The sequence below is a fragment of the Coregonus clupeaformis genome, unplaced genomic scaffold (genome assembly GCF_020615455.1).
Source record: "Coregonus clupeaformis isolate EN_2021a unplaced genomic scaffold, ASM2061545v1 scaf1857, whole genome shotgun sequence".
NCBI lineage: Eukaryota > Metazoa > Chordata > Actinopteri > Salmoniformes > Salmonidae > Coregonus > Coregonus clupeaformis.
The window spans coordinates 39914-67500 of NW_025535311.1; the positions used below are offsets into that span (position 1 = coordinate 39914).

General features: G+C 39.8%; 1 protein-coding gene and 1 long non-coding RNA gene across 2 annotated transcripts; both read left to right on the plus strand.

Annotated features, from left to right (window-relative positions):
• The first annotated feature begins 1842 nt into the window (after positions 1–1842).
• On the plus strand, positions 1843–4755 carry LOC123487890. The gene is made up of 4 exons (XR_006659895.1): positions 1843–1885; positions 2034–2121; positions 3967–4023; positions 4715–4755. It is a non-coding gene; the product is annotated as an uncharacterized LOC123487890 (long non-coding RNA).
• A 19735-nt stretch (positions 4756–24490) lies between these two features.
• Positions 24491–26546, plus strand: LOC121558660 (NLR family CARD domain-containing protein 3-like). The gene is made up of 2 exons (XM_045218855.1): positions 24491–24576; positions 24742–26546. Coding segments are annotated over exons 1-2 (1806 nt in total). The 5' UTR covers positions 24491–24575.
• The last annotated feature ends 1041 nt before the right edge of the window (positions 26547–27587 follow it).

A 27587-nucleotide genomic window follows, 5' to 3' on the forward strand; every position in this document is an offset into this window, starting at 1 on the left:
TCCTTAGCTGGTGTAACAGCCAATCTCACCTTCTTCTCCTTAGCTGGTGTAACAGCCAATCTCACCTTCTTCTCCTTAGCTGGTGTTCAAGCCAATGTCACCTTCTTCACCTTAGCTGGTGTAACAGCCAATCTCACCTTCTTCACCTTAGCTGGTGTTCAAGCCAATCTCACCTTCTTCACCTTAGCTGGTGTAACAGCCAATCTCACCTTCTTCTCCTTAGCTGGTGTACCAGCCAATCTCACCTTCTTCACCTTAGCTGGTGTAACAGACAATCTCACCTTCTTCACCTTAGCTGGTGTAACAGCCAAGCTCACCTTCTTCACCTTAGCTGTGTGTGTGTGTGTGTGTGTGTGTGTGTGTGTCTATATAGTAAATGCTATATATATATATATATATATTATATGGTTATATATTGATCATTATATATTATATTTATATAAATGAAGGTAGTGTGTATATATATATAAAAATATAATGTGTAAAACTAGCAGTGTGAATGTTAAAACAATAAATGTTATAGAATAAGAGTTTACTGAAAATAATATAAGTAATTAAGTGAATAATTGAACAAATGTAGTGAATGTGTCTGTTTGTAAATGAAACCTAGGCTATACAATTGTTGTAATATGTAAATAAACATATCTTTCTATGATTTATCTTTCCTGGTTGTTATTTCTCAGTGTCTCTGAACAGAAAATGTGCCAATCAATAAAGTTTTCTTTGGTTGACAGCACCATCTGTAGATTGCGTGATTTGATTGGACAACGAGCATTTGCCTTGTAAGTGGATTCAAATACAAGTAAAAAAGAAAGACACGCAACTACAGAGGACAAACATTTTATGATTCATTATTTTTTGAAGTATTGACCTTGGGGAGAATACAACCTTTTTAGTGTTTTTCAAAATTGTTATTACACGACAAGTTCAAGCCAATTTTGTCTGCATTTTCAAATGATATATACTTATGTCTTATGCCTTAATTGTAGTAGCGTAACTGTGTTGTGAGATCTTAACTAGAACAATAAGAAACTATTACTGGATATAGTCAATGGGATAGTTGTTGTCATGGTAGACTTTTAAAACTAATTATGTGGCTGGCCACCCCTTTACAACTCGGAAGGCATGGTTTTGCAGATAAATGAGTAAACGTGAACTACACTCTTAAAAGAAAAGCTTCCTGTAGGATCCTTTAGGATAATATAAGGTAAAAAATATACCTTAAGATGAATTTCCAAGCCTATACTCTGCCATCAGCTCGTTGTTGAACCGTTGTAGACTTCAGGGGTTCTTTGAAGAAGCCTTTTCAAAAGAGGGGTTCGGTTTGGAACCAGCAGCGCCCTCGTGAGTAAAGGGCGCTCGAGCGCAGAATTCAAATTGAGACCGTTGGTGAAAAGACAACTGGAAGCGGGAAGCGCGCGGATGGTTGGAGAGACGCGACCAATAAGAGATGACTTGCAACGGATTGACGTGAAAGGTGAGTGATACCTTAGCTATTCGCTAGCTAAGATAATAATTCATCAAACTACTATCAAATAACTTAAAAACAATACATGATGTAATGTACTCTTGGTTTTTCATCAGCTAGCCAAGCTACATAGCCTGTAATGTTAGCTGGTAATTGTTGTATAAATGTTGGTACGTTTTAGCTAACGTTAGCTACAGTAGCTAGCTAGTTAAAGTTACTGTAACGTTAGCTAACTTTAGCTAGCTAGACTCAATATTGAGAAATTGTAGTCATTTAAACCCATGATATACTTTCTCACCATCTCCTTCCATCCTCCTCCCGTTAGTACCTGGCTTATCCTGCCCCTGTCCAGTTAAGTGGTGGAGAGTTTGGGAGCTGTGAGCTCGGATAGAAAAATGTATCAACCACCACGAACAGGTAACACACACACACACACACACACAGATGACCCAATGTAGATTATGTTCGACTTGACAAAAAGAAGAATATATAAAACAGATCAGTTTAGCTAGATGCATTTGATATTGAATACTCATGTTGTTTATGTCTAATTGATGTCTTTCAGGTTGGTGTATTGGGGCGGATTGTTCTGTCCTCTGTATTTCAGACCAAAGCAAGACAATGTTTAAAGCTCGCTATGGATCTACTAACAGGTTAGCCTCTAGAAAGTCTTTGGATGTATTTGAAGTGTGATTATAGTGTGTTCTGTGTTACTCCTTTGTCAATCCAATACTAACTGAATAGTGAATCAATCAATCAATACAGTGTGATTATAGTGTGTTCTGTGTAATTCCTTTGTCTTTTCCAATACTAACTGAATGGTGAATGAATGTATTTGCAGTCAATCAATCAATCAATCAATCAATACAGTGTTTGAACAAAATTCAACTCCAGATGAAGAACTGGGACAAGCTACAAATCTCATTGTGGGGTAGGCCACATGTTATGAAGATGGTTAAAGCTCCTAAACTGAATTACATCATCAGCATGTTTCCACTGTCCATACCTGCCTACACCTTTAACACCATAGACAAAATTATTCATTTGGACTATTAAAAGGGTGAGGATGAACCAAGCTAGATTACAGGTAAAGGCTTAGAAGGGAGGATTAAAGCTCCCTAACATGTAATTATAGCAAGAAGCCTTTATAACTGCCCAAATAGACTCTCTTTATTGAGAACTCTAATAGGCCAATTTGGGTTGACATGGAAGAAGAACTTAATGCCCCATTTGGAGCATCATATTATCTGAGTCAACACTTAAATGTGGGACTGCAGAAAGAGACAGACATCTTCACCATTCCTGACAAGCTCTGCTTCTTTATGGAACAACCATAAATACAAATTAGGAGGAAAGGTGGTTGTCTGGAAAGACACATTTTTTTCTTCACTTTTGCTTCATGTGTCAACTTTAATTTGAGTGTGGCTGTGGAAGACTGGTCCCTTGATGATGTCTGCAAGTGGCTGAGTACCAATGATCTCCATGATTCCATCCCATCATTCCAAGGTTCACAATCTTTCTGAAGAATGCCAACTCTATTCAATTGTCCACTTTGCAACGAGCATACTGTCTTTGTGTCCAGACGACTCACACATATTGGCCTCTATCACCAGCATGAACCACATTTTCTAATTACCCGTGGAATTAATGGGTGTGGGAAAACAAATAGATGTTTCAGCAACTATCGGTCACACATCTACCAAAACCACAGAGCTTTTAAGCCCCAACTTAGATGAGAATTGCCCTCATGATGAATTTGAGACGGGGACTGATCCCATTGAAGATGACATGAGTGATGTAGAGAGTCTGCCAGAGGCTGAATATGTTCAAGCCACAGAGATCAACACTGAGCAGCTAATTGAAGGTCTCAAAAACAATATCTGTCTTTTTATTTTGAAAATCAGGAAAGAACACTGCATCCCAGCTACGGTACAGAATAGCATTGTTGAGGACCTCAGAACCATTTTGGATGCATTTATGACACACTACAGTGATCCCCTCAGGTTTCATCTTACAAATAAGCAAATAAACGTGGTTGAACATGACGATCTCAGGGACTTGCTTAACAACTCTGCAGTATTTGAGGAATGCATTAGATGCATAAGCTCTGAGTGGATGCTGGAGCATTACTGTGTGAAAGAATTGGGCATGGTCCGGCCAATTGAAGTACCACTGAGCAACAAAGAAGGTTATAAAACAAGGTGATTTCAATACAGCTACATAGTACCCAGGCTATATTAATATAAAGAGACATGAGACAAAACAATCATAATGAATAAGATTACATGGACAGGGGGACCTGATCCTAGGTCAGCACTCCTCCTCTGAGACACTTCCCAGGAGTCACCAGGACCAAGAAACCGAACACTTACTGTTGTAAAGTCTAGTTACAGCAGGTGTTTACTGCCATCTAGTGGAAGATACCAATAAAACACTTTATTATCAGGATGGGGAGACGGTTGAGCTGAAACAGAAAGTAAAGTTGTTCTTTTGTACAGGATCCATTTTGAGACGACAGATCAGAAAACACGATATGGAGAGAACTAAAAAATAAAGTGAGTATTTCTAAGTATTTCTGAACAATAATCTAAGCCTATAACTTCAGTTTATTGTTGTTGTAGCCTTGTGTTATTATGTAATTATTAATGGCCGTGTTAAGTTAATTCAATTGGAAGTTATCAAGTGTCATCATGGTCACAGTTCTATTGCAATTGCTGATCAGATGTTAGAATGCATTAGATTGAAGGTAACAGTCAGCCAGATTAGGCTACAGGTATAAAAATAACCTGGCTGTTGTTGACAAGCATAGGCCTATTCAGTTCATATCCATATTATTAATATTTAATACTGATTGAAATTACGACCCCATCCTCAGTAGCCTATTCCAGCAGGCTACTGGGCAACAGAAGCACTTCCTACCTCAACATCGTCTTGCTGTTCATGTTAAATAAATTAATCTGTCAATTTGAACTAAGCAAGCTGCTAAATCATTCAGCTTACATCTTGCCTACATCTTGCCCAGGCTATCAGGGGCTATGTTTTGGCCTAGTTTTCAGGCCTTGTTGGTGGGTTTTGAGTAGTCATTGGGCTAGAAAAAGTAATTGCATTAAATCACCTGACTGTTTGGATGTATCTATTAGTAAACTGTTTTATTTTTGAGAGATCATGAATAAAAGAGAACAATTGACATTCTAGAATGAGTTGTCACTGTGTTCACCACAACCAACATGCTGCATCTCTGTTTAGGGGTCAGTGGTCTAAAATGAGTCTCTCTGGGGAGAGAGAGGAGGGGGGCCCTGCCTCTAAAATGAGTCTCTCTGGGGAGAGAGAGGGGGGCCCTGCCTCTAAAATGAGTCTCTTTGGGGGACATGACACCAAAACTAAGAGGTGAGCTGAAAATATTGTTTAAGAATTTATATTCCAAAGTGCTATATAGGAGAAAGAAAATCACATTTGTGTTTTTTCATCAGAAATGATTACTTATGGGTACCTTCAATGTAACTATTGTAGATTTGAGATGTGATTTAAAACCATTGTTTTGCTGGAATGTAATGTTCGTATCCTGTATATTTGACTGTGATACGTGGTCGTCTCACCTAGCTACCTTAAGATGAATGCATTTACAGATGCCATATCTTCATTTGACCCAGTTTCTCACAGCAGGAAAACAATCCTGCAGCAATAGCAAATGTGCATTTTTATGTGGATTATAATTAAGGGATATTTTCTGTAGGGGTTGATAAATTTTTCATCAGGGAAAATCAAGTCTGACATTTTAAAGTGGAAATTACACACTTTAGACGCCTTTATAAAGCCTTGTAGTGGTTTAATAATTTCTTTAAACAATAAAAGCTAATTGACCAACATTTCTGAAAATTTATATATAGCGTTTTGGAATGAAACTCTTGTTTCGCCATCTGAGCTCAGAATAGATGAGAGACGTAATGTTTGTCTCTGTTGTGTTGAAGCCCAATCAAGCAGGAGAGACCAGCCTCCCCTGTACCCAGCTGTGTGTCCATGAAGAGTGACCGGTCTATGCATCTACCTATACTGTTTAGAGAGGGAGACTTTTCTACTGAACAAAGGTAAGAAGAACTCATGGGTCATGGTCAGTGAGTTAAACAACACTGTCTCTAGTCATTTCTCCTCTCCCATTTTCCCATTTATTTTTGTTGTTTTCATAATCCATAGGCTAATCATTTTTTCCATTTTCATAGTCCTGAAACATTATCAAACAAACACAACATTCCCTGTGTGTGTGTGTGTGTGTGTGTGTGTGTGTGTGTCAGTGAGTGTGTGTGTGTGCACTCCCTGGATGAGGAGATGTAATCTCTATCCTGATTGCCTAGTCACTTTTACCCCTACCTACATGTACATATTACCTCAACTACCTGGTACCCCTGCACATTGACTCAGTACTGGTACTCCTTGTAAATAGTCTATTTATTACCTCAACTACCTGGTACCCTGTACATTGACTCAGTACTGGTACTCCTTGTATATAGTCTAGTTATTACCTCAACTACCTGGTACCCTGCACATTGACTCAGTACTGGTACTCCTTATAGCCTCGTTATTGTTATTTCATTGTGTTACTATTTCCTTTTTTTATTTAGCTAATTTTTCTTACTTTTTAACTGCATTGTTGGGAAAGGGCTCGTTAGTAAGCATTTCACGGTAAAGTGTACAGCTGTTGTATTTAGCGCATGTGAGAAATACAATTTCATTTGAAGGTCATTGGCTCTAACGGTCATCTCGGGCCGAACAGCGCATGTTCGGATGTTGAAGCACTGTGGCTAGGAAAAACTCCCTAGAAAAGCAGGAACCTAGGAAGAAACCTAGAGAGGAACCAGGCTCTGAGGGGTGGCCAGTCCCCTTCTGGCTGTGCTGGGGGGAGATTATAACAGTACATGGCCATTAAGGCCAGATCATTCTTCAAGATGTTCAAATGTTCATAGATGACCAGCAGGGTCAAATAATAATCACAGTGGTTATAGAGGTTGCAACAGGTCAGCATCTCAGGAGTAAATGTCAGTTGCCTTTTCATAGTCGATCATTTCATAGTCGATGTGTGTGTGTGTGTGTGTGTGTGTGTGTGTGTGTGTGTGTGTGTGTGTGAGAGAGAGAGAGAGAGAGAGAGAGAGAGAGAGAGAGAGAGAGAGAGAGAGAGTTAGGCAACAGGTAAAAAAAAAAAAATACCTGGCTGTTGTTGACAAGCATTGTCCTAATCAGTTCATATCCATATTATTAATATTTGATTCATTGATTGAAATTATGACCCCATCCTCAGTAGCCTATTCCAGCAGGTTACTTGATAACAGAAGCACTTCCTACCTCAAAATCGTCTTGTTATTCATGTTAAATAAATTAATCTGTCAATTTGAACTAATCAATTTGAACTAAGCATCATTTTATACGTCGCTTGTTTGCATCAATTGCAAAGACATTTGCAACTTTGTATTTGGGGTCAACTTGGTTCAGAATTTATCGGCGGTCACAGAGAGACGGATATACCATGTGATTCTATGTTTAGCGGAGATCTTCTGTGTATAAAGTGACGCGGGAGGGCAAAAAAGCATCTATCGACGCACTTGGCTGTTCTACAAGTGGTCTGAGGCAGGTGTTAGAATATGAGCGTTTTCAAGTGCAACGTTAATAACGATGGTTTTGGGAAACAGTTCAGAGATTTAACGATGCTCCTACGAAGGTTCTAACGATGAACTTAGCCTTAAGATGCTTTTGGGATACCAGGCCCTGGACAAAAACATCTGCTAAATTCAAAGGTAAATGTTTTACATACAGATCTCATATTACTGGATTTATTTTTTTAAACAATTTTTTATATTGATGTTACAAATGTATCATGTGTACAGTTCTTTATAAAAAATGTAGTTATTTGTTACATTTGACTGTGTAAAACCTAGCAGTACTACTTATTTCTCTGAGAGTGCGGCATATGTACATTCAAGAATTAGTTGTCATTGTGTTAACCACAACCAACATGCTGTATCTCTGTTTAGGGGTTAGTGGAGAGAGAGGACCAATTTTCTACTCTGAGACGCTTTGTGGATACGTGCCCAGATCTCAAAATATTGTTTTAAAAAACGAATAATTTTTGTTTGACATAATAAAAAAAGAATATTACTAATGTACCCGACTTTAAAGACTGGGTTTAGTTTATTGTGTGGCTCTGCTCATGTCCGCGTTCTGGAACTGTCCGCGTCCCCGTACAGAACTGTCCGCGTCCACGTACGGTTTGGCGCCAAGCATATTGTCCAGTTACGCGCAGAGTGGTCTGAGGTGATCTTGGGGAATAACGACGGAGTTCGTTACAGTGTTGAGACACCGAAGTTTATTGTTCAATTTGCTTTTTGCGTAATGGTCAGTGACAGTATGAGTGTTGCCAGATCCTTTTCACTCGCTAGTCTTGTTTAATTGTGTGGTTCACCGGATTCGTCATCATCCTCGAGGGACAGACGAACGACCTGCTAGTTAGCCAAGCTAGTCGGTACAGCTAGCTAAGCTAGCTACCACTACATCATCACCGGCTGCCTGCTTTTCTTGTGGACCGATGGAGCTCCCTGGTTGTTTCTTCCACCTGTTAAATCCCGTGGAGGGCTTCTCCCTCTCTCGTTGACGGATGCTGGCCTACGCTCCCTCTGTCCGGTTCTCCTCTCTTCACTAGATGGACGGTAACTTTAGTGTTTAACCCCTCTGTGTCCAAGGACCAAACTTTTTAATAATATTTTCGGGCGCGCCAAGGTTTTTATTGTTTGTAAAACTTTAGTGGAGAGCTCTCAATTTGCCGGATTTTAGGTATATAAAGTGCCTTCAGAAAGTATTCACACCCCTTGACTTTTTCCACATTTTGTTATGTTAAAGCCTGAATTTAAAATGCATACAATTCAGATTTATTTGGTCACTGGCCTACACACAATACCCCATAATGTCAAAATTGAATTATGTTTTACGAAGTCTTTACAAATGTAATTAAAAATAAAAAGCTGAAATGTCTTGAATCAGTAAGTATTCAACCCCTTTGTTATGGCAAGCCTGAAAAGTTTCAGGAGTAGAAATGCGCTTAACAAGTCACATAATAAGCAGTAGGAGTGTGTGGGTGAAATCACTGGGAAAGACAAGCCAGGAAAATACATATTACAATCTACAGTTGAAGTCGGAAGTTTACATACGCCTTAGCCAAATACATTTAAACTCAGTTTTTCACAATTCCTGACATTTAATCCTAGTAAGAATACCCTGTCTTAGGTCAGTTAGGATCACCACTTTATTTTAAGAATGTGAAATGTCTTTCATCACATTCCCAGTGGGTCAGAAGTTTACATACACTCAATTAGTATTTGGTAGCGTTGCCTTTAAATTGTTTAACTTGGGTCAAACGTTTAGGGTAGCCTTCCACAAGCTTCCCACAGTAAGTTGGGTGAATTTTGGCCCATTCCTCCTGACAGAGCTGGTGTAACTGAGTCAGGTTTGTAGGCCTCCTTGCTCGCATACACTTTTTCAGTTCTGCCCACACATTTTCTATAGGATTGAGGTCAGGGCTTTGTGATGGCCACTCCAATACCTAGACTTCGTTGTCCTTAAGCCATTTTGCCACAACTTTGGAAGTATGCTTGGGGTCATTGTCCATTTGGAAGACCCATTTGTGACCAAGCTTTAACTTCCTGACTGATGTCTTGAGATGTTGCTTCAATATATCCACATAATTTTCATTCCTCATGATGCCATCTATTTTGTGAAGTGCACCAGTCCCGCCTGCAGCAAAGCACCCCAACAGCATAATGCTGCCACCCCTGTGCTTCACGGTTGGGATGGTGTTCTTTGTCTTGCAAGCAACCCCCCTTTTCCTCCAAACATAACGATGGTCATTATGGCCAAACAGTTCTATTTTTGTTTCATCAGACCAGAGGACATTTCTCCAAAAAGTATGATCTTCGTTCCCATGTGCAGATGCAAACCGTAGTCTGGCTTTTTTATGGCGGTTTTGGAGCAGTGGCTTCTTCCTTGCTGAGCGGCCTTTCAGGTTATGTCGATATAGGACTCGTTTTACTGTGGATATAGATACTTTTTTTTAAATCGCCCAACATCAGTGCCCGACCTCACTAATTATCTTGTTGCTGAATGGAAGCAAGTCCCCGCAGCAATGTTCCAACATCTAGTGGAAAGCCTTCCCAGAAGAGTGGAGGCTGTTATAGCAGCAAAGGGGGAACCAACTCCATATTAATGCCCATGATTTTGGAATGAGATGTTGGACCAGCAGGTGTAATGAGATGTTGGACCAGCAGGTGTAATGAGATGTTGGACCAGCAGGTGTAATGAGATGTTGGACCAGCAGGTGTAATGAGATGTTGGACCAGCAGGTGTAATGAGATGTTGGACCAGCAGGTGTAATGAGATGTTGGACCAGCAGGTGTAATGAGATGTTGGACCAGCAGGTGTAATGAGATGTTGAACCAGCAGGTGTAATGAGATGTTGGCCAGCAGGTGTAATGAGATGTTGGAGAAGCAGGTGTAATGAGATGTTGGACCAGCAGGTGTAATGAGATGTTGGACCAGCAGGTGTAATGAGATGTTGGACCAGCAGGTGTAATGAGATGTTGGACCAGCAGGTGTAATGAGATGTTGGACCAGCAGGTGTAATGAGATGTTGGACCAGCAGGTGTAATGAGATGTTGGACCAGCAGGTGTAATGAGATGTTGGACCAGCAGGTGTAATGAGATGTTGGACCAGCAGGTGTAATGAGATGTTGGACCAGTAGGTGTAATGAGATGTTGGCCAGCAGGTGTAATGAGATGTTGGACCAGTAGGTGTAATGAGATGTTGGACCAGCAGGTGTAATGAGATGTTGAACCAGCAGGTGTCCACATGCTTTTGATCATGTAGTGTATGTTTGGTGAAGTAATAAAGAAGGTGTAATATTTTGGGTAGATGTTCCTAGAACAGATTATAACTATATATGGACATATTATAAAGTATGTGCATGAATAGACTCTTAAGGATTAAAGTGGAACTGAGATGAGGAAGTGAATCAGGAGGCTCAATATTAGGAGGGTGTTCTTAATGTTTTTTACACTGTTTGTTTGTTGCTTTATGTAATGGCATATATTTAAATGCTTTGTGTAATGTCACATAATTTAATGCTTTATGTAATGGCATATATTTGAATGCTTTGTGTAATGTCACATAATTTAATGCTTTATGTAATGGCATATATTTTAATGCTTTATGTACACTGAGTGTACAAAACATTATGAACACCTGCTTTTTCCATGACAGATTGACAGGTGAATCCAGGTGAAAGATATGATCTCTTATTTATGTAACTTGTTAAATCAACTTCAATCAGTGTAGATGAAGGGGAGGAGACAGGTTAATGAAGGATTTTTAAGCCTTGAGACAATTGAGACATGGATTGTGTAAATGTGCCATTCAGATGGTGAATAGGCAAAACAAAAGATTTAAGTGCCTTTGAACGGGGTATGGTATTAGGTACCAGGCACACAGGTTTTTGTCAAGAACTGCAACGCTGCTGGGTTGTTCACGCTCAAAAGTTTCCTGTGTGTATCAAGAATTGTCCACTGCCCAAAGGACATCCAGCCATTTTGACACAACTGTGGGACGCATTGGAGTCAACATGGGCCAGCATCCCTGTGGGACGCTTTCGACACCTTGTAGAGTCCATGCCCCGACGAGTTGAGGCTGTTCTGAGGGCAAAAGAGAGGGGAGGTGCAACTCAATATTAGGAAGGTGTTCTTAATGTTTTGTATACTCAGTGTATGTTTTTGCTTTATGTAATGGCATATATTTTATTGCTTCATGTAATGTATTTTATCTCTTGAAATATAGTTTTGATATATTTTAAAATGTAGTTTCATGGTGATTTATTATGTTTTCCAGAATCTCCAACCAAACTCTGAGATCAGTCTCTCCAGTACCCAGTCATCTGTCCATGAAGAGTGACTTCTCTATGCATCATCCTATACATTTTAGTGATGGACCAGTGACCTTTGACCCTAGGTAAAAATGTATCATATTACTATTGAAGATGAGAATCTCCAAGATCTGAAACAAGATTTATTTTGTGTATCTGAGTATATACTGTAAAGCATCTGTTTATAATTAGTTGTTTATGTAATATATTTTAATACACTGAGTGTACAAAACATTATGAACACCTGCTTTTTCCATGACATAGATTGATAAGGTGAATCCAGGTGAAAGATATTATCTCTTATTGATGTCACTTGTTAAATCAACTTCAATCAGTGTAGATGAAGGGGAGGAGACAGGTTAATGAAGGATTTTTAAGCCTTGAGACAATTGAGACATGGATTGTGTAAATGTGCCATTCAGATGGTGAATAGGCAAAACAAAATATTTAAGTGTCTTTGAACGGGGTATGGTAGTAGGTACCAGGCACACAGGTTTTTGTCAAGAACTGCAACGCTGCTGGGTTGTTCACGCTCAAAAGTTTCCTGTGTGTATCAAGAATGGTCCACTACCCAAAGGACATCCAGCCATTTTGAAACAACTGTGGGACGCACTGGAGTCAACATGGGCCAGCATCCCTGTGGGACGCTTTCGACACCTTGTAGAGTCCATGCCCCGACGAGTTGAGGCTGTTCTGAGGGCAAAAGAGAGGGGAGGTGCAACTCAATATTAGGAAGGTGTTCTTAATGTTTTGTATACTCAGTGTATGTTTTTTGCTTTATGTAATGGCATATATTTTATTGCTTCATGTAATGTATTTTATCTCTTGAAATATAGTTTTGATATATTTTAAAATGTAGTTTCATGGTGATTTATTATGTTTTCCAGAATCTCCAACCAAACTCTGAGATCAGTCTCTCCAGTACCCAGTCATCTGTCCATGAAGAGTGACTTCTCTATGCATCATCCTATACATTTTAGTGATGGACCAGTGACCTTTGACCCTAGGTAAAAATGTATCATATTACTATTGAAGATGAGAATCTCCAAGATCTGAAACAAGATGTATTTTGTGTATCTGAGTATATACTGTAAAGCATCTGTTTATAATTAGTTGTTTATGTAATATATTTTAATACACTGAGTGTACAAAACATTATGAACACCTGCTTTTTCCATGACATAGATTGATAAGGTGAATCCAGGTGAAAGATATGATCTCTTATTGATGTCACTTGTTAAATCAACTTCAATCAGTGTAGATGAAGGGGAGGAGACAGGTTAATGAAGGATTTTTAAGCCTTGAGACAATTGAGACATGGATTGTGTAAATGTGCCATTCAGATGGTGAATAGGCAAAACAAAATATTTAAGTGTCTTTGAACGGGGTATGGTAGTAGGTACCAGGCACACAGGTTTTTGTCAAGAACTGCAACGCTGCTGGGTTGTTCACGCTCAAAAGTTTCCTGTGTGTATCAAGAATGGTCCACTACCCAAAGGACATCCAGCCATTTTGACACAACTGTGGGACGCACTGGAGTCAACATGGGCCGGCATCCCTGTGGGACGCTTTCGACACCTTGTAGAGTCCATGCCCCAACGAGTTGAGGCTGTTCTGAGGGCAAAAGAGAGGGGAGGTGCAACTCAATATTAGGAAGGTGTTCTTAATGTTTTGTATACTCAGTGTATGTTTTTTGCTTTATGTAATGGCATATATTTTATTGCTTCATGTAATGTATTTTATCTCTTGAAATATAGTTTTGATATATTTTAAAATGTAGTTTCATGGGGATTTATTATGTTTTTTATCAGAATCTCCAACCAAACTCTGAGATCAGTCTCTCCAGTACCCAGTCATCTGTCCATGAAGAGTGACTTCTCTATGCATCATCCTATACATTTTAGTGATGGACCAGTGACCTTTGACCCTAGGTAAAAATGTATCATATTATTATTGAAGATGATAATCTTCAAGATCTGAAACCAGATGTATTTTGTGTATCTGAGTATATACTGTAAGGCATCTGCTTATAATTAGTTGTTTATGTCATATATTTTAATACACTGAGTGTACAAAACATTATGAACACCTGCTTTTTCCATGACATAGATTGATAAGGTAAATCCAGGTGAAAGATATGATCTCTTATTTATGTAACTTGTTAAATCAACTTCAATCAGTGTAGATGAAGGGGAGGAGACAGGTTAATGAATGATTTTTAAGCCTTGAGACAATTGAGACATGGATTGTGTAAATGTGCCATTCAGATGGTGAATAGGCAAAACAAAATATTTAAGTGTCTTTGAACGGGGTATGGTAGTAGGTACCAGGCACACAGGTTTTTGTCAAGAACTGCAACGCTGCTGGGTTGTTCACGCTCAAAAGTTTCCTGTGTGTATCAAGAATGGTCCACTACCCAAAGGACATCCAGCCATTTTGACACAACTGTGGGACGCACTGGAGTCAACATGGGCCAGCATCCCCTGTGGGACGCTTTCGACACCTTGTAGAGTCCATGCCCCGACGAGTTGAGGCTGTTCTGAGGGCAAAAGAGAGGGGAGGTGCAACTCAATATTAGGAAGGTGTTCTTAATGTTTTGTATACTCAGTGTATGTTTTTGCTTTATGTAATGGCATATATTTTATTGCTTCATGTAATGTATTTTATCTCTTGAAATATAGTTTTGATATATTTTAAAATGTAGTTTCATGGGGATTTATTATGTTTTCCAGAATCTCCAACCAAACTCTGAGATCAGTCTCTCCAGTACCCAGTCATCTGTCCATGAAGAGTGACTTCTCTATGCATCATCCTATACATTTTAGTGATGGACCAGTGACCTTTGACCCTAGGTAAAAATGTATCATATTACTATTGAAGATGAGAATCTCCAAGATCTGAAACAAGATGTATTTTGTGTATCTGAGTATATACTGTAAAGCATCTGCTTATAATTAGTTGTTTATGTAATATATTTCAATACACTGAGTGTACAAAACATTATGAACACCTGCTTTTTCCATGACATAGATTGATAAGGTGAATCCAGGTGAAAGATATGATCTCTTATTTATGTAAGTTGTTAAATCAACTTCAATCAGTGTAGATGAAGGGGAGGAGACAGGTTAATGAAGGATTTTTAAGCCTTGAGACAATTGAGACATGGATTGTGTAAATGTGCCATTCAGATGGTGAATAGGCAAAACAAAAGATTTAAGTGCCTTTGAACGGGGTATGGTAGTAGGTACCAGGCACACAGGTTTTTGTCAAGAACTGCAACGCTGCTGGGTTGTTCACGCTCAAAAGTTTCCTGTGTGTATCAAGAATGGTCCACTACCCAAAGGACATCCAGCCATTTTGACACAACTGTGGGACGCACTGGAGTCAACATGGGCCGGCATCCCTGTGGGACGCTTTCGACACCTTGTAGAGTCCATGCCCCAACGAGTTGAGGCTGTTCTGAGGGCAAAAGAGAGGGGAGGTGCAACTCAATATTAGGAAGGTGTTCTTAATGTTTTGTATACTCAGTGTATGTTTTTTGCTTTATGTAATGGCATATATTTTATTGCTTCATGTAATGTATTTTATCTATTGAAATATAGTTTTGATATATTTTAAAATGTAGTTTCATGGGGATTTATTATGTTTTTTATCAGAATCTCCAACCAAACTCTGAGATCAGTCTCTCCAGTACCCAGTCATCTGTCCATGAAGAGTGACTTCTCTATGCATCATCCTATACATTTTAGTGATGGACCAGTGACCTTTGACCCTAGGTAAGTTACTGGTAGAATTGATTATATTACTATTGAAGAGGAGAATCTTCAAGATCTGAACAAATACAGTGGGGAGAACAAGTATTTGATACACTGCCGATTTTGCAGGTGTTCCTACTTACAAAGCATGTAGAGGTCTGTAATTTTTATCATAGGTACACTTCAACTGTGAGAGACGGAATCTAAAACAAAAATCCAGAAAATCACATTGTATGATTTTTAAATAATTAATTTGCATTTTATTGCATGACATAAGTATTTGATCACCTACCAACCAGTAAGAATTCCGGCTCTCACAGACCTCTTAGTTTTTCTTTAAGAAGCCCTCCTGTTCTCCACTCATTACCTGTATTAACTGCACCTGTTTGAACTCGTTACCTGTATAAAAGACACCTGTCCACACACTCAATCAAACAGACTCCAACCTCTCCACAATGGCCAAGACCAGAGAGCTGTGTAAGGACATCAGGGATAAAATTGTAGACCTGCACAAGGCTGGGATGGGCTACAGGACAATAGGCAAGCAGCTTGGTGAGAAGGCAACAACTGTTGGCGCAATTATTAGAAAATGGAAGAAGTTCAAGATGACGGTCAATCACCCTCGGTCTGGGGCTCCATGCAAGATCTCACCTCGTGGGGCATCAATGATCATGAGGAAGGTGAGGGATCAGCCCAGAACTACAAGGCAGGACCTGGTCAATGACCTGAAGAGAGCTGGGACCACAGTCTCAAAGAAAACCATTAGTAACACACTACGCCGTCATGGATTAAAATCCTGCAGCGCACGCAAGGTCCCCCTGCTCAAGCCAGCGCATGTCCAGGCCCGACTGAAGTTTGCCAATGACCATCTGGATGATCCAGAGGAGGAATGGGAGAAGGTCATGTGGTCTGATGAGACAAAAATAGAGCTTTTTGGTCTAAACGCCACTCGCCGTGTTTGGAGGAAGAAGAAGGATGAGTATAACCCCAAGAACACCATCCCAACCGTGAAGCATGGAGGTGGAAACATCATTCTTTGGGGATGCTTTTCTGCAAAGGGGACAGGACGACTGCACCGTATTGAGGGGGGGGATGGATGGGGCCATGTATCGCGAGATCTTGGCCAACAACCTCATTCCCTCAGTAAGAGCATTGAAGATGGGTCATGGCTGGGTCTTCCAGCATGACAACGACCCGAAACACACAGCCAGGGCAACTAAGGAGTGGCTCCGTAAGAAGCATCTCAAGGTCTTGGAGTGGCCTAGCCAGTCTCCAGACCTGAACCCAATAGAAAATCTTTTGAGGGAGCTGAAAGTCCGTATTGCCCAGCGACAGCCCCGAAACCTGAAGGATCTGGAGAAGGTCTGTATGGAGGAGTGGGCCAAAATCCCTGCTGCAGTGTGTGCAAACCTGGTCAAGACCTACAGGAAACATATGATCTCTGTAATTGCAAACAAAGGTTTCTGTACCAAATATTAAGTTCTGCTTTTCTGATGTATCAAATAGTTATGTCATGCAATAAAATGCAAATTAATTACTTAAAAATCATACAATGTGATTTTCTGGATTTTTGTTTTAGATTCCGTCTCTCACAGTTGAAGTGTACCTATGATAAAAATTACAGACCTCTACATGCTTTGTAAGTAGGAAAACCTGCAAAATCGGCAGTGTATCAAATACTTGTTCTCCCCACTGTATGTATTTTGTGTATCTGAGTATATACTGTAAAGCAGGAGGGGGCTTTGTGTGTTTTGTCCACTCAGTGTATATTTTAACATGTTGTTTCATAGTGGTTTATTTATTCCCCCCCAAACGTCTTGCCCTGCAAAAACAATTTAGTTCAATCTCAATAAGCTGGTTCGTGTCCATATCTGACCATTACTGCTGTAGTGAGTATAGCCAACCAAGATATCAGTCATGGCCCTTGTTGTTACAGATACATATTATTTTATTGATATAACACAGATACAGTAGCTCTTGTGGAAACGAGACAAATCCAATCGCCTTGATACTAAATCAAAACATCATATGTTTTGCAAAAATTGCTCTGCCAGTTGCTGGTTGCTAAAATTCTAATTGTTCACGTTATTTCAGTTTATGTGACAAAACAAGCAAGTATAGTGTAGAGAATCATTGTATCATCAAAACCGATATGAAATATATTTTCCATAAACAAAAATATTGTATTTTCAACTGGTGTACAAAACCGAAATTAAAAGACGCAAAACCGAAACTTAAGACCGGGAAGCAAAGAAATAGCGCACATAGAACAGATCTACCGCTTCCTAGACTTGCTTTGAATGCCAGATCTTACATTTCTATAGGAATTTGGTCGGGTCACCCAAAAAGTAACATATTGCACCTTTAACCTTTATTTAAGGCAAGGTAGTCTGATTGAGACCAAGGTCTTTTTAAATGGAGACCTGCATGACAAGACCAAGCAAGAACACAATAAAAGTAATTACAGCAATTACACAATAAAAGTAATTACAGCAATTACACTACAAGTAATTACAGCAATTACACAATAAAAGTAATTACAGCAATTACACAATACAAGGAAATACAGCAATTATACAAAAGTAATTACAGCAATTACACAATAAAATGAATGACAGCAATCACACAATACAAGTTAGAGAGACAGATGCTACAATCAAGGCAGGAAACACAAAAAGAAAAATACAAAAAACACCAATGATAAAAAACACATGATAAAAAACACCATGATAAAAAACACCATGATAAAAAACCCCATGATAAAAAACAACCACATTCCTCAGTGAAGAGGTCCTCTACTAACAATCTGAATGGACCGAAAGGCCCCCATGCATCAAACTGTACGGTATTTTGAAGATTGTTCCATAAGTGAGGTGCAAAGAAATGAAAAGCTGTTTTACCCAAATCTGTAGTGACAGAAGGAAGGAGTTATCCATCTAAATCTGTAGTGACAGAAGGAAGGAGTTATCCATCTAAATCTGTAGTGACAGAAGGAAGGAGTTCTCCATCTAAATCTGTAGTGACAGAAGGAAGGAGTTATCCATCTAAATCTGTAGTGACAGAAGGAAGGAGTTATCCATCTAAATCTGTAGTGACAGAAGGAAGGAGTTATCCATCTAAATCTGTAGTGACAGAAGGAAGGAGTTATCCATCTAAATCTGTAGTGACAGAAGGAAGGAGTTATCCATCTAAATCTGTAGTGACAGAAGGAAGGAGTTATCCATCTAAATCTGTAGTGACAGAAGGAAGGAGTTATCCATCTAAATCTGTAGTGACAGAAGGAAGGAGTTATCCATCTAAATCTGTAGTGACAGAAGGAAGGAGTTATCCATCTAAATCTGTAGTGACAGAAGGAAGGGAGTTATCCATCTAAATCTGTAGTGACAGAAGGAAGGAGTTATCCATCTAAATCTGTAGTGACAGAAGGAAGGAGTTATCCATCTAAATCTGTAGTGACAGAAGGAAGGAGTTATCCATCTAAATCTGTAGTGACAGAAGGAAGGAGTTATCCATCTAAATCTGTAGTGACAGAAGGAAGGAGTTATCCATCTAAATCTGTAGTGACAGAAGGAAGGAGTTATCCATCTAAATCTGTAGTGACAGAAGGAAGGAGTTATCCATCTAAATCTGTAGTGACAGAAGGAAGGAGTTATCCATCTAAATCTGTAGTGACAGAAGGAAGGAGTTATCCATCTAAATCTGTAGTGACAGAAGGAAGGAGTTCTCCATCTAAATCTGTAGTGACAGAAGGAAGGAGTTCTCCATCTAAATCTGTAGTGACAGAAGGAAGGAGTTATCCATCTAAATCTGTAGTGAAAGAAGGAAGGAGTTATCCATCGAAATCTGTAGTGACAGAAGGAAGGAGTTATCCATCTAAATCTGTAGTGACAGAAGGAAGGAGTTATCCATCTAAATCTGTAGTGACAGAAGGAAGGAGTTCTCCATCTAAATCTATAGTGACAGATGGAAGGAGTTATCCATCTAAATCTGTAGTGACAGAAGGAAGGAGTTATCCATCTAAATATGTAGTGACAGAAGGAAGGAGTTCTCCTTCTAAATCTGTAGTGACAGAAGGAAGGAGTTATCCATCTAAATCTGTAGTGACAGAAGGAAGGAGTTATCCATCTAAATCTGTAGTGACAGAAGGAAGGAGTTCTCCATCTAAATCTGTAGTGACAGAAGGAAGGAGTTCTCCATCTAAATCTGTAGTGACAGAAGGAAGGAGTTATCCATCTAAATCTGTAGTGACAGAAGGAAGGGAGTTCTCCATCTAAATCTGTAGTGACAGAAGGAAGGAGTTATCCATCTAAATCTGTAGTGACAGAAGGAAGGAGTTATCCATCTAAATCTGTAGTGACAGAAGGAAGGAGTTCTCCATCTAAATCTATAGTGACAGAAGGAAGGAGTTATCCATCTAAATCTAAAGTGACAGAAGGAAGGAGTTATCCATCTAAATATGTAGTGACAGAAGGAAGGAGTTCTCCATCTAAATCTGTAGTGACAGAAGGAAGGAGTTATCCATCTAAATCTGTAGTGACAGAAGGAAGGAGTTCTCCATCTAAATCTGTAGTGACAGAAGGAAGGAGTTATCCATCTAAATCTGTAGTGACAAAAGGAAGGAGTTATCCATCTAAATCTGTAGTGACAGAAGGAAGGAGTTATCCATCTAAATCTGTAGTGACAGAAGGAAGGAGTTATCCATCTAAATCTGTAGTGACAGAAGGAAGGAGTTCTCCATCTAAATCTGTAGTGACAGAAGGAAGGAGTTATCCATCTAAATCTGTAGTGACAGAAGGAAGGAGTTCTCCATCTAAATCTGTAGTGACAGAAGGAAGGACTTATCCATCTAAATCTGTAGTGACAGAAGGAAGGAGTTCTCCATCTAAATCTGTAGTGACAGAAGGAAGGAGTTATCCATCTAAATCTGTAGTGACAGAAGGAAGGAGTTATCCATCTAAATCTGTAGTGACAGAAGGAAGGAGTTCTCCATCTAAATCTGTAGTGACAGAAGGAAGGAGTTATCCATCTAAATCTGTAGTGACAGAAGGAAGGAGTTCTCCATCTAAATCTGTAGTGACAGAAGGAAGGAGTTCTCCATCTAAATCTGTAGTGACAGAAGGAAGGGAGTTATCCATCTAAATCTGTAGTGACAGAAGGAAGGAGTTATCCATCTAAATCTGTAGTGACAGAAGGAAGGAGTTATCCATCTAAATCTGTAGTGACAGAAGGAAGGAGTTATCCATCTAAATCTGTAGTGACAGAAGGAAGGAGTTATCCATCTAAATCTGTAGTGACAGAAGGAAGGAGTTATCCATCTAAATCTGTAGTGACAGAAGGAAGGAGTTATCCATCTAAATCTGTAGTGACAGAAGGAAGGAGTTATCCATCTAAATCTGTAGTGACAGAAGGAAGGAGTTCTCCATCTAAATCTGTAGTGACAGAAGGAAGGAGTTATCCATCTAAATCTGTAGTGACAGAAGGAAGGAGTTATCCATCTAAATCTGTAGTGACAGAAGGAAGGAGTTCTCCATCCCTGTGACCGGGCATGGTATCTCATACTTCTATAGGTTAGTAACCATTTTAGGTAATGCAGTATTTTTTTTACAAAGGGCTTTATAATTGAATAGAATATAATGTTTTGCTCTACACAAATCACAATAAATAAAACATATTGTAACATTTAATGACAACTGCCTTGATATTTTGTTAAGTGAATTATTTAACAAACTATTTTAGTGTCTCTGTGCGTCTCCCAAAAGGTTGTAAGTCTTTTGGGATTTAAGTAACGGCCAGAGTCCCGGTCTGCATGGTCAGAGATATTTATTCATTGAGAATTCTGCCATCACAATTTCAGAGTCCATCTTTTATACTCATACGTCATACAAAAATAAATCCCTTCCCTCTGTAGGCGGGCTGTAGTTTTCCACTCTAAAACTGCTCTACTGACCTTCAGTTCACACACACACACATATACACACATGCATACACACATACATACATACACACACACACACACACATATCCTACTCCCTGCTTTACTCAGTTATTGCCATTCTCACAATATTCTGCACCATGTTTTCATAACAGTTTCTCCCCTCCCTAAATTGGGAGGCCTCTTTATCTTAGTTTCTCAGTTGTCTTTGTTGTCTGGCCTGACTCTTACTCACATTGCTAAATAGTGGCTCAATGCCATAGCCTTTACTGGTCCTACACTCACACATTATGCACAGTTTCAGGGTGTAATAATTAGTCATTAATAATTAATCTATCATATTTGCAGTTTGTTTGTAACACCAAATCATTTTCCTTTAATGCATTTAGTGGTTACACACTAACAACTAAAGGTTCTATGTAGTGCCAAAAAAGGGTTCGCTATGGTTACAGCCCTTTTTGTGGCTATAAAGAGCCCTTTGTTATGGTTCTTTATAGAACCTTTATAGAGAATGGTTCTATAAAGAACCTTCCTCAATCTCAAAGGTTCTTTTTAGATCCTTTTGAAGAACATTACAGTTTTTTTTTGTATTCTGGTTAGCCATATACTATATTGTTAAAATTCCATAGGTGTTATATTTAACAGTCTAGCAGACGCTCTTATGCAGAGCAACATAGGGCAATTAGGGTGAAGTGCCTTGCTCAAGGGCACATTGGCTGATTTTTCACCTAGTCGCTCGGGGATTCGAAACAGCGACCTTTCAGTTACTGGCTCTTAATGCTAGGCTACCTGCCGTGACAAGTTGCTCTCAAACTGCTGCGGGTCACTGTAGTGATGGAAAAACAAAGCTTCCTGAAGCAATGAGGCTTTCCAACAAATTGTGTCAATTAGGTTAATTGCTCTGAGCTTCTTTATTCATTCACAATGCACATTAGTTACATCTGCTGGTCAACAATAAATAGCAATGTGTGATTATCAGATAGAGTTTTTTTTTCTCCACTGATTTTATCAAAACTCTGTGGTGGTAAGTCGTTGGCTTTAATAGCCTACAGTCAGTTCACATCTTACATCATGCTGCGTTTTCTGCCTTCAAGTGGACTATTTTTCAAAAATGGAATCTATGGCATTATTGAGGATGTTTAAGAGAGAAGCTTATACTATACTAAATAAAACAAATTATTTGAACAACAGTGCAGAAAGTGTGGTTTCACAAAACTATTTTCAAAATAGTGTCTCTTCAACGGGATTCGAACTCATACTCCCACATCCCGGAATGTTCCATAGTTCCCTACTCTACCTGCTAAGAAACCAGTCAGGTGAAATTATTTGTACAAAATCCTAACTAACTGTATAAGTATGGTATCCAGTAGCAGTCGGTGTTTGAAAGCAGCATAATCGAAGAAAGCATCGGAACCACGGTGAAATCAGTGGGATCTCGCATTTTGCAACACATGGTTTGAAAAAGCATGTGATCAAACGAAGCTTCGGACATCATTGATGACGTACTTCTGATAAAGTGATACACTTATCGGCACACTGATTCGAAGTTAGCTGCTTAGCGATTTCAACGCATGCCTTGGAGCTTCAGTATGAAACGTAACATCACTAGATCACTGAGGAGAGAATTGAGAACCACTGACTTAGTCAACCGTTCTCAATTGACACAAGGCCATACGTGAGTCGTTCACAAGACACCGTCACTGGCCATAGTCCTACAAAACTGTGTGTATTAACAGTCATTGCAGAACACAACACATTAGATAAACATCAATGGTACTCACTCACTGTTACACAAAAAGAGCTTTGAACAAACCACTCCGCAAAATATTCTAATGAGCCACTGCCCCTGTCACGATCGTTGACTGAAGACACGGACCAAGGCGCAGCGTGATAAGCGTACATACTTTTATTTAACGTACTTAACGACAAAAACAACAAACAAACGATACGTGAAGTCCTGAGGTTATAACACAACAAACCTTTACAGATCAAGATCCCACAAAGACTAGTGCAAAACAGGCTGCCTAAGTATTGTCCCCAATTAGAGACAACGAGCTACAGCTGCCTCTGATTGGGAACCACCCTGGCCAACATAGAAATCAACGATCTAGAACAAAAACATAGAAAAACTAAACATAGCAAATCCACACCCTGGCTCAACATTTAAGAGTCCCCAGAGCCAGGGGCGTGACAGCCCCTACATTTTAATTATCACTAAAACGCAAATAACCCTTTTTGTGAACTGCAAAGAACCATTGAAGGTCTTGAAGGGTTCTTTGAGTCATTATGGTTCCACATAGAACCATCACCCTTCCCAAATAACCCTTGGAACCCACTTTTCTTAGTGTGTACATTCTATACTTTTGAAGATTTCTACAATCTGAGTTCATATAGTTTAGTAATACCACTGTGGACATGTTTCTACAACCTGAGTTCATATAGTTTAGTAATACCACTGTGGACATGTTTCTACAACCTTCTGAGTTCATATAGTTTAGTAATACCACTGTGGACATGTTTCTACAACCTTCTGAGTTCATATAGTTTAGTAATACCACTGTGGACATGTTTCTACAACCATCTGAGTTCATATAGTTTAGTAATACCACTGTGGACATGTTTCTACAACCTTCTGAGTTCATATAGTTTAGTAATACCACTGTGGACATGTTTCTACAACCTTCTGAGTTCATATAGTTTAGTAATACCATTGTGGACATGTTTCTACAACCTTCTGAGTTCATATAGTTTAGTAATACCACTGTGGACATGTTTCTACAACCTGAGTTCATATAGTTTAGTAATACCACTGTGGACATGTTTCTACAACCTTCTGAGTTCATATAGTTTAGTAATACCACTGTGGACATGTTTCTACAACCTGAGTTCATATAGTTTAGTAATACCACTGTGGACATGTTTCTACAACCTTCTGAGTTCATATAGTTTAGTAATACCACTGTGGACATGTTTCTACAACCTTCTGAGTTCATATAGTTTAGTAATACCACTGTGGACATGTTTCTACAACCTTCTGAGTTCATATAGTTTAGTAATACCACTGTGGACATGTTTCTACAACCGTCTGAGTTCATATAGTTTAGTAATTCCACTGTGGACATGTTATCCATTCCAGAGGCTACTACCACACTCAGAGAGCAGAGTATACTGTTCCCAGCTGTCTGTCTATTAACAGTATTAACATCTACAATCTCTCTCTCCTTTATCTCTGTAGTGGATGGTCTACTCTGTTAGAGGATCAGTCCAGGTGTGCAGTGTGTCAGCAGGTGCTGAGGGATCCAGTCTCTATCACCTGTGGACACAGGTTCTGCAGACAGTGCATCACCAGATACTGGGAGAAACCTGCTCCTTCAGGAGACTATGACTGTCCTCAGTGTAGAAAGAGATCCAGAACACGTCCTGTACTACAGCACCTGAGTCAACCCAATAAAACACGAGGCTCTGAAAACAGTAAGACCACTTGCACACGTGGGCCAAGTCAATACCTTAATATGATTTACAGTAGGTAACTACAATATTATGAGATAATAGAAGTTACTGTAGTTGTGGAAGGCCCACTTTTCATCCTGTCAATGAATGTTTCTGATACACATCATTTTCCCTCTTCCCTTGTAGTGGATGACAGCCTGCAGAGAGCTATAGTAAACCATAAAGACAGTCTGAAAAGGAGGTATGAATGTGTGATAGAAGGCATGGAAAAAGCAGGGAACCAAACTCCCCTCAACAGGATTTACACAGAGCTCTACATCACAGAAGGAGAGAGTGAAGGGGTTAACAATGAACATGAGGTGTGGCAGCTAGAGACAGCATCCAGGACGCCAACCTCACATGACACAGCAATCCACTGCAATGACATCTTTAAACCCTTACCAGGCCAAGAGAGAAGCATCAGAACTGTGCTGACGAAGGGCATCGCTGGCATCGGAAAAACAGTCTCTGTGCAGAAGTTCATCCTAGACTGGGCTGAAGAGAAGGCGAACCAAGATGTGGATATCATATTTGTGCTTCCTTTCCGGGAGCTGAACTTGATTAAAGATCTCCAGTACAGTCTTCTCAGACTTTTAAATGGCTTCCACCCAGAACTAGACATAGGCAATGCAAAGAAACTCACTGCCTGTAAAGCTATGTTCATCTTTGATGGTTTGGATGAAAGCAGACTTCCATTGGATTTCCAGCACAATGAAAAGGTGTCTGATGTCACACAGACATCGTCTGTCGATGTTCTGCTGACAAACCTCATCAAGGGGAATCTGCTTCCCTCTGCTCTCCTATGGATAACCTCCAGACCTGCAGCAACCAATCAGATCCCCCCTAAGTCTGTTGACCAGGTGACAGAGGTACGAGGGTTCAATGACCCACAGAAGGAGGAGTACTTCAGGAAGAGATTCAGTGATCAGGACCTGGCCAGCAGAATCATCTCACACATAAAGACATCAAGGAGCCTCCACATCATGTGCCACATGCCAGTGTTCTGTTGGATTTCTGCAATAGTCCTTGAACACATGTTGAGTACAGACAAGAGGAGAGAGATGCCCACGACTCTGACTGAGATGTCAATACACTTCCTGCTCATTCAGACCAGCCTGAAGAACCAGAAGTATCATGGAAGAGATGAGATGGATCAACAGGAGCTCATGGAGTCAGATAAGGAAATTCTTCTGAAGCTGGGGAAGCTGGCGTTTGAAAATCTGGAGAAGGGTAATCTCATGTTCTATGAAGAAGACCTGAAAGAGTGTGGCATTGATGTCAAAGAAGCCTCAGTGTACTCAGGAGTGTGCACACAAATCTTTAAAGAAGAGTCTGTGTTATTTCAGAGAGTGGTGTACTGCTTTGTTCATCTGAGCATTCAGGAGTTTCTCTCAGCTGTCTACATGTACCATTGTTACACAACCAAGAACATGGATGCACTGAAGCCCTTCCTCAAGAGAAAGTCTAGAGCTGCATTTGAAAAGCTAACCTTACATGAGCTGCTGAAGAATACCGTGGGTAAAGCCTTGGAGAGCAAGAACGGACACCTGGACCTCTTTGTCCGCTTCCTTCATGGCATGTCACTGGAGTCCAATCAGAAACTCCTACGAGGTCTGGTGACACAGACAGAAAGCAGTCCAGACAGCGTCCAGAAAACAATCCGATCCCTTAAGGTGATGCAGAGGAAGAACATCTCCCCTGAGAGGTGCATCAATCTCTTCCACTGTCTGATAGAGATGAAAGACCATTCAGTACAGGAGGAAATCCAAGCGTACTTGAGGTCAGAGAAGAGATCCAAAAAACTCACACTTTCTCAGTGTTCAGCACTGGCCTACATGCTACAGATATCAGAGGAGGTTCTGGATGTGTTTGACCCGAAGGTATACAAGACATCAGAGGAGGGTCGTAGGAGACTGCTCCCAGCTGTGAGGCGCTGCAGGAAAGCTCTGTAAGTATTCATGGAATATCCCACACCAAAATACATTGTAGTTACAGCAGCATTTCTATTGGCTGACTGGCTCTGTAAGTACTCATGTGACTATCCCTCAGACCAAACTTTACTGTAGGTAAGAACAACAATATTTTCATTGGCTGACTAAACTTTCTATCAGCTGAAAAGACTTAAACAAACTGTAATACAAACGGATCAGAAAAGTTGTAGCATTGAGACATCTATACACAGTGTTCACATTATTAGTGCAGGGGTAACAGTGGAAGCAGGGAAGCTAAATGTAACATTTTAATACAACCTGTCCCTCATGGTATTTACTCTGTTGACAGACTCACTGGCTGTAAACTCACAGACACATCCTGTGAAGTGTTGGAAAAAATATACTGCCACTATTTTGACCACCAAAGAATAGCAGTGTGGTTTTAATATGATTTGACTCTTTGCAGGCTGTCAGGCTGTCTAGTCACAGAGGAAGGCTGTGCTTCTCTGGTCTCAGCTCTGAAGTCAAACCCCTCACACCTGAGAGAGCTGGATCTGAGTAACAATGACCTGAAGGATTCAGGAGTGAAGCTGCTCTCTGCTGGACTGGGAATCCCCACTGTAAACTGGAGACTCTGAGGTCAGTATTCCTGTAGTTGGTCAACAAGTGATAACTGTTCACCAGATCCACATGTGTTTACCAGGCACACATAGTCCACATCATATGTGTTTGGACAGTGAAGCTTACAGTTTTACATTTGGTGCTATGCTCCAGCATTTTGGATTTGAGATATAATGTTTCATATTAGGCAACAGTATATAATGTCACCTTTTATTTGAGGATATTTTCATACATATATGTGTTACTTTTTAGAAATGAAAGCACTTTATGTGACTAGTGCTCCCATTTGAAAAAGTCGTAATAATTTGGACATATTCACTTATATTGTATTAAAGTAGTCATAAGTTTAGTATTTGGTCCCATATTCCTTACCTGCAGTGATTATATCAAGCCTGTGATTCTACAAACTTGTTGAATACATTTGCAGTTTGTCTTGGTTGT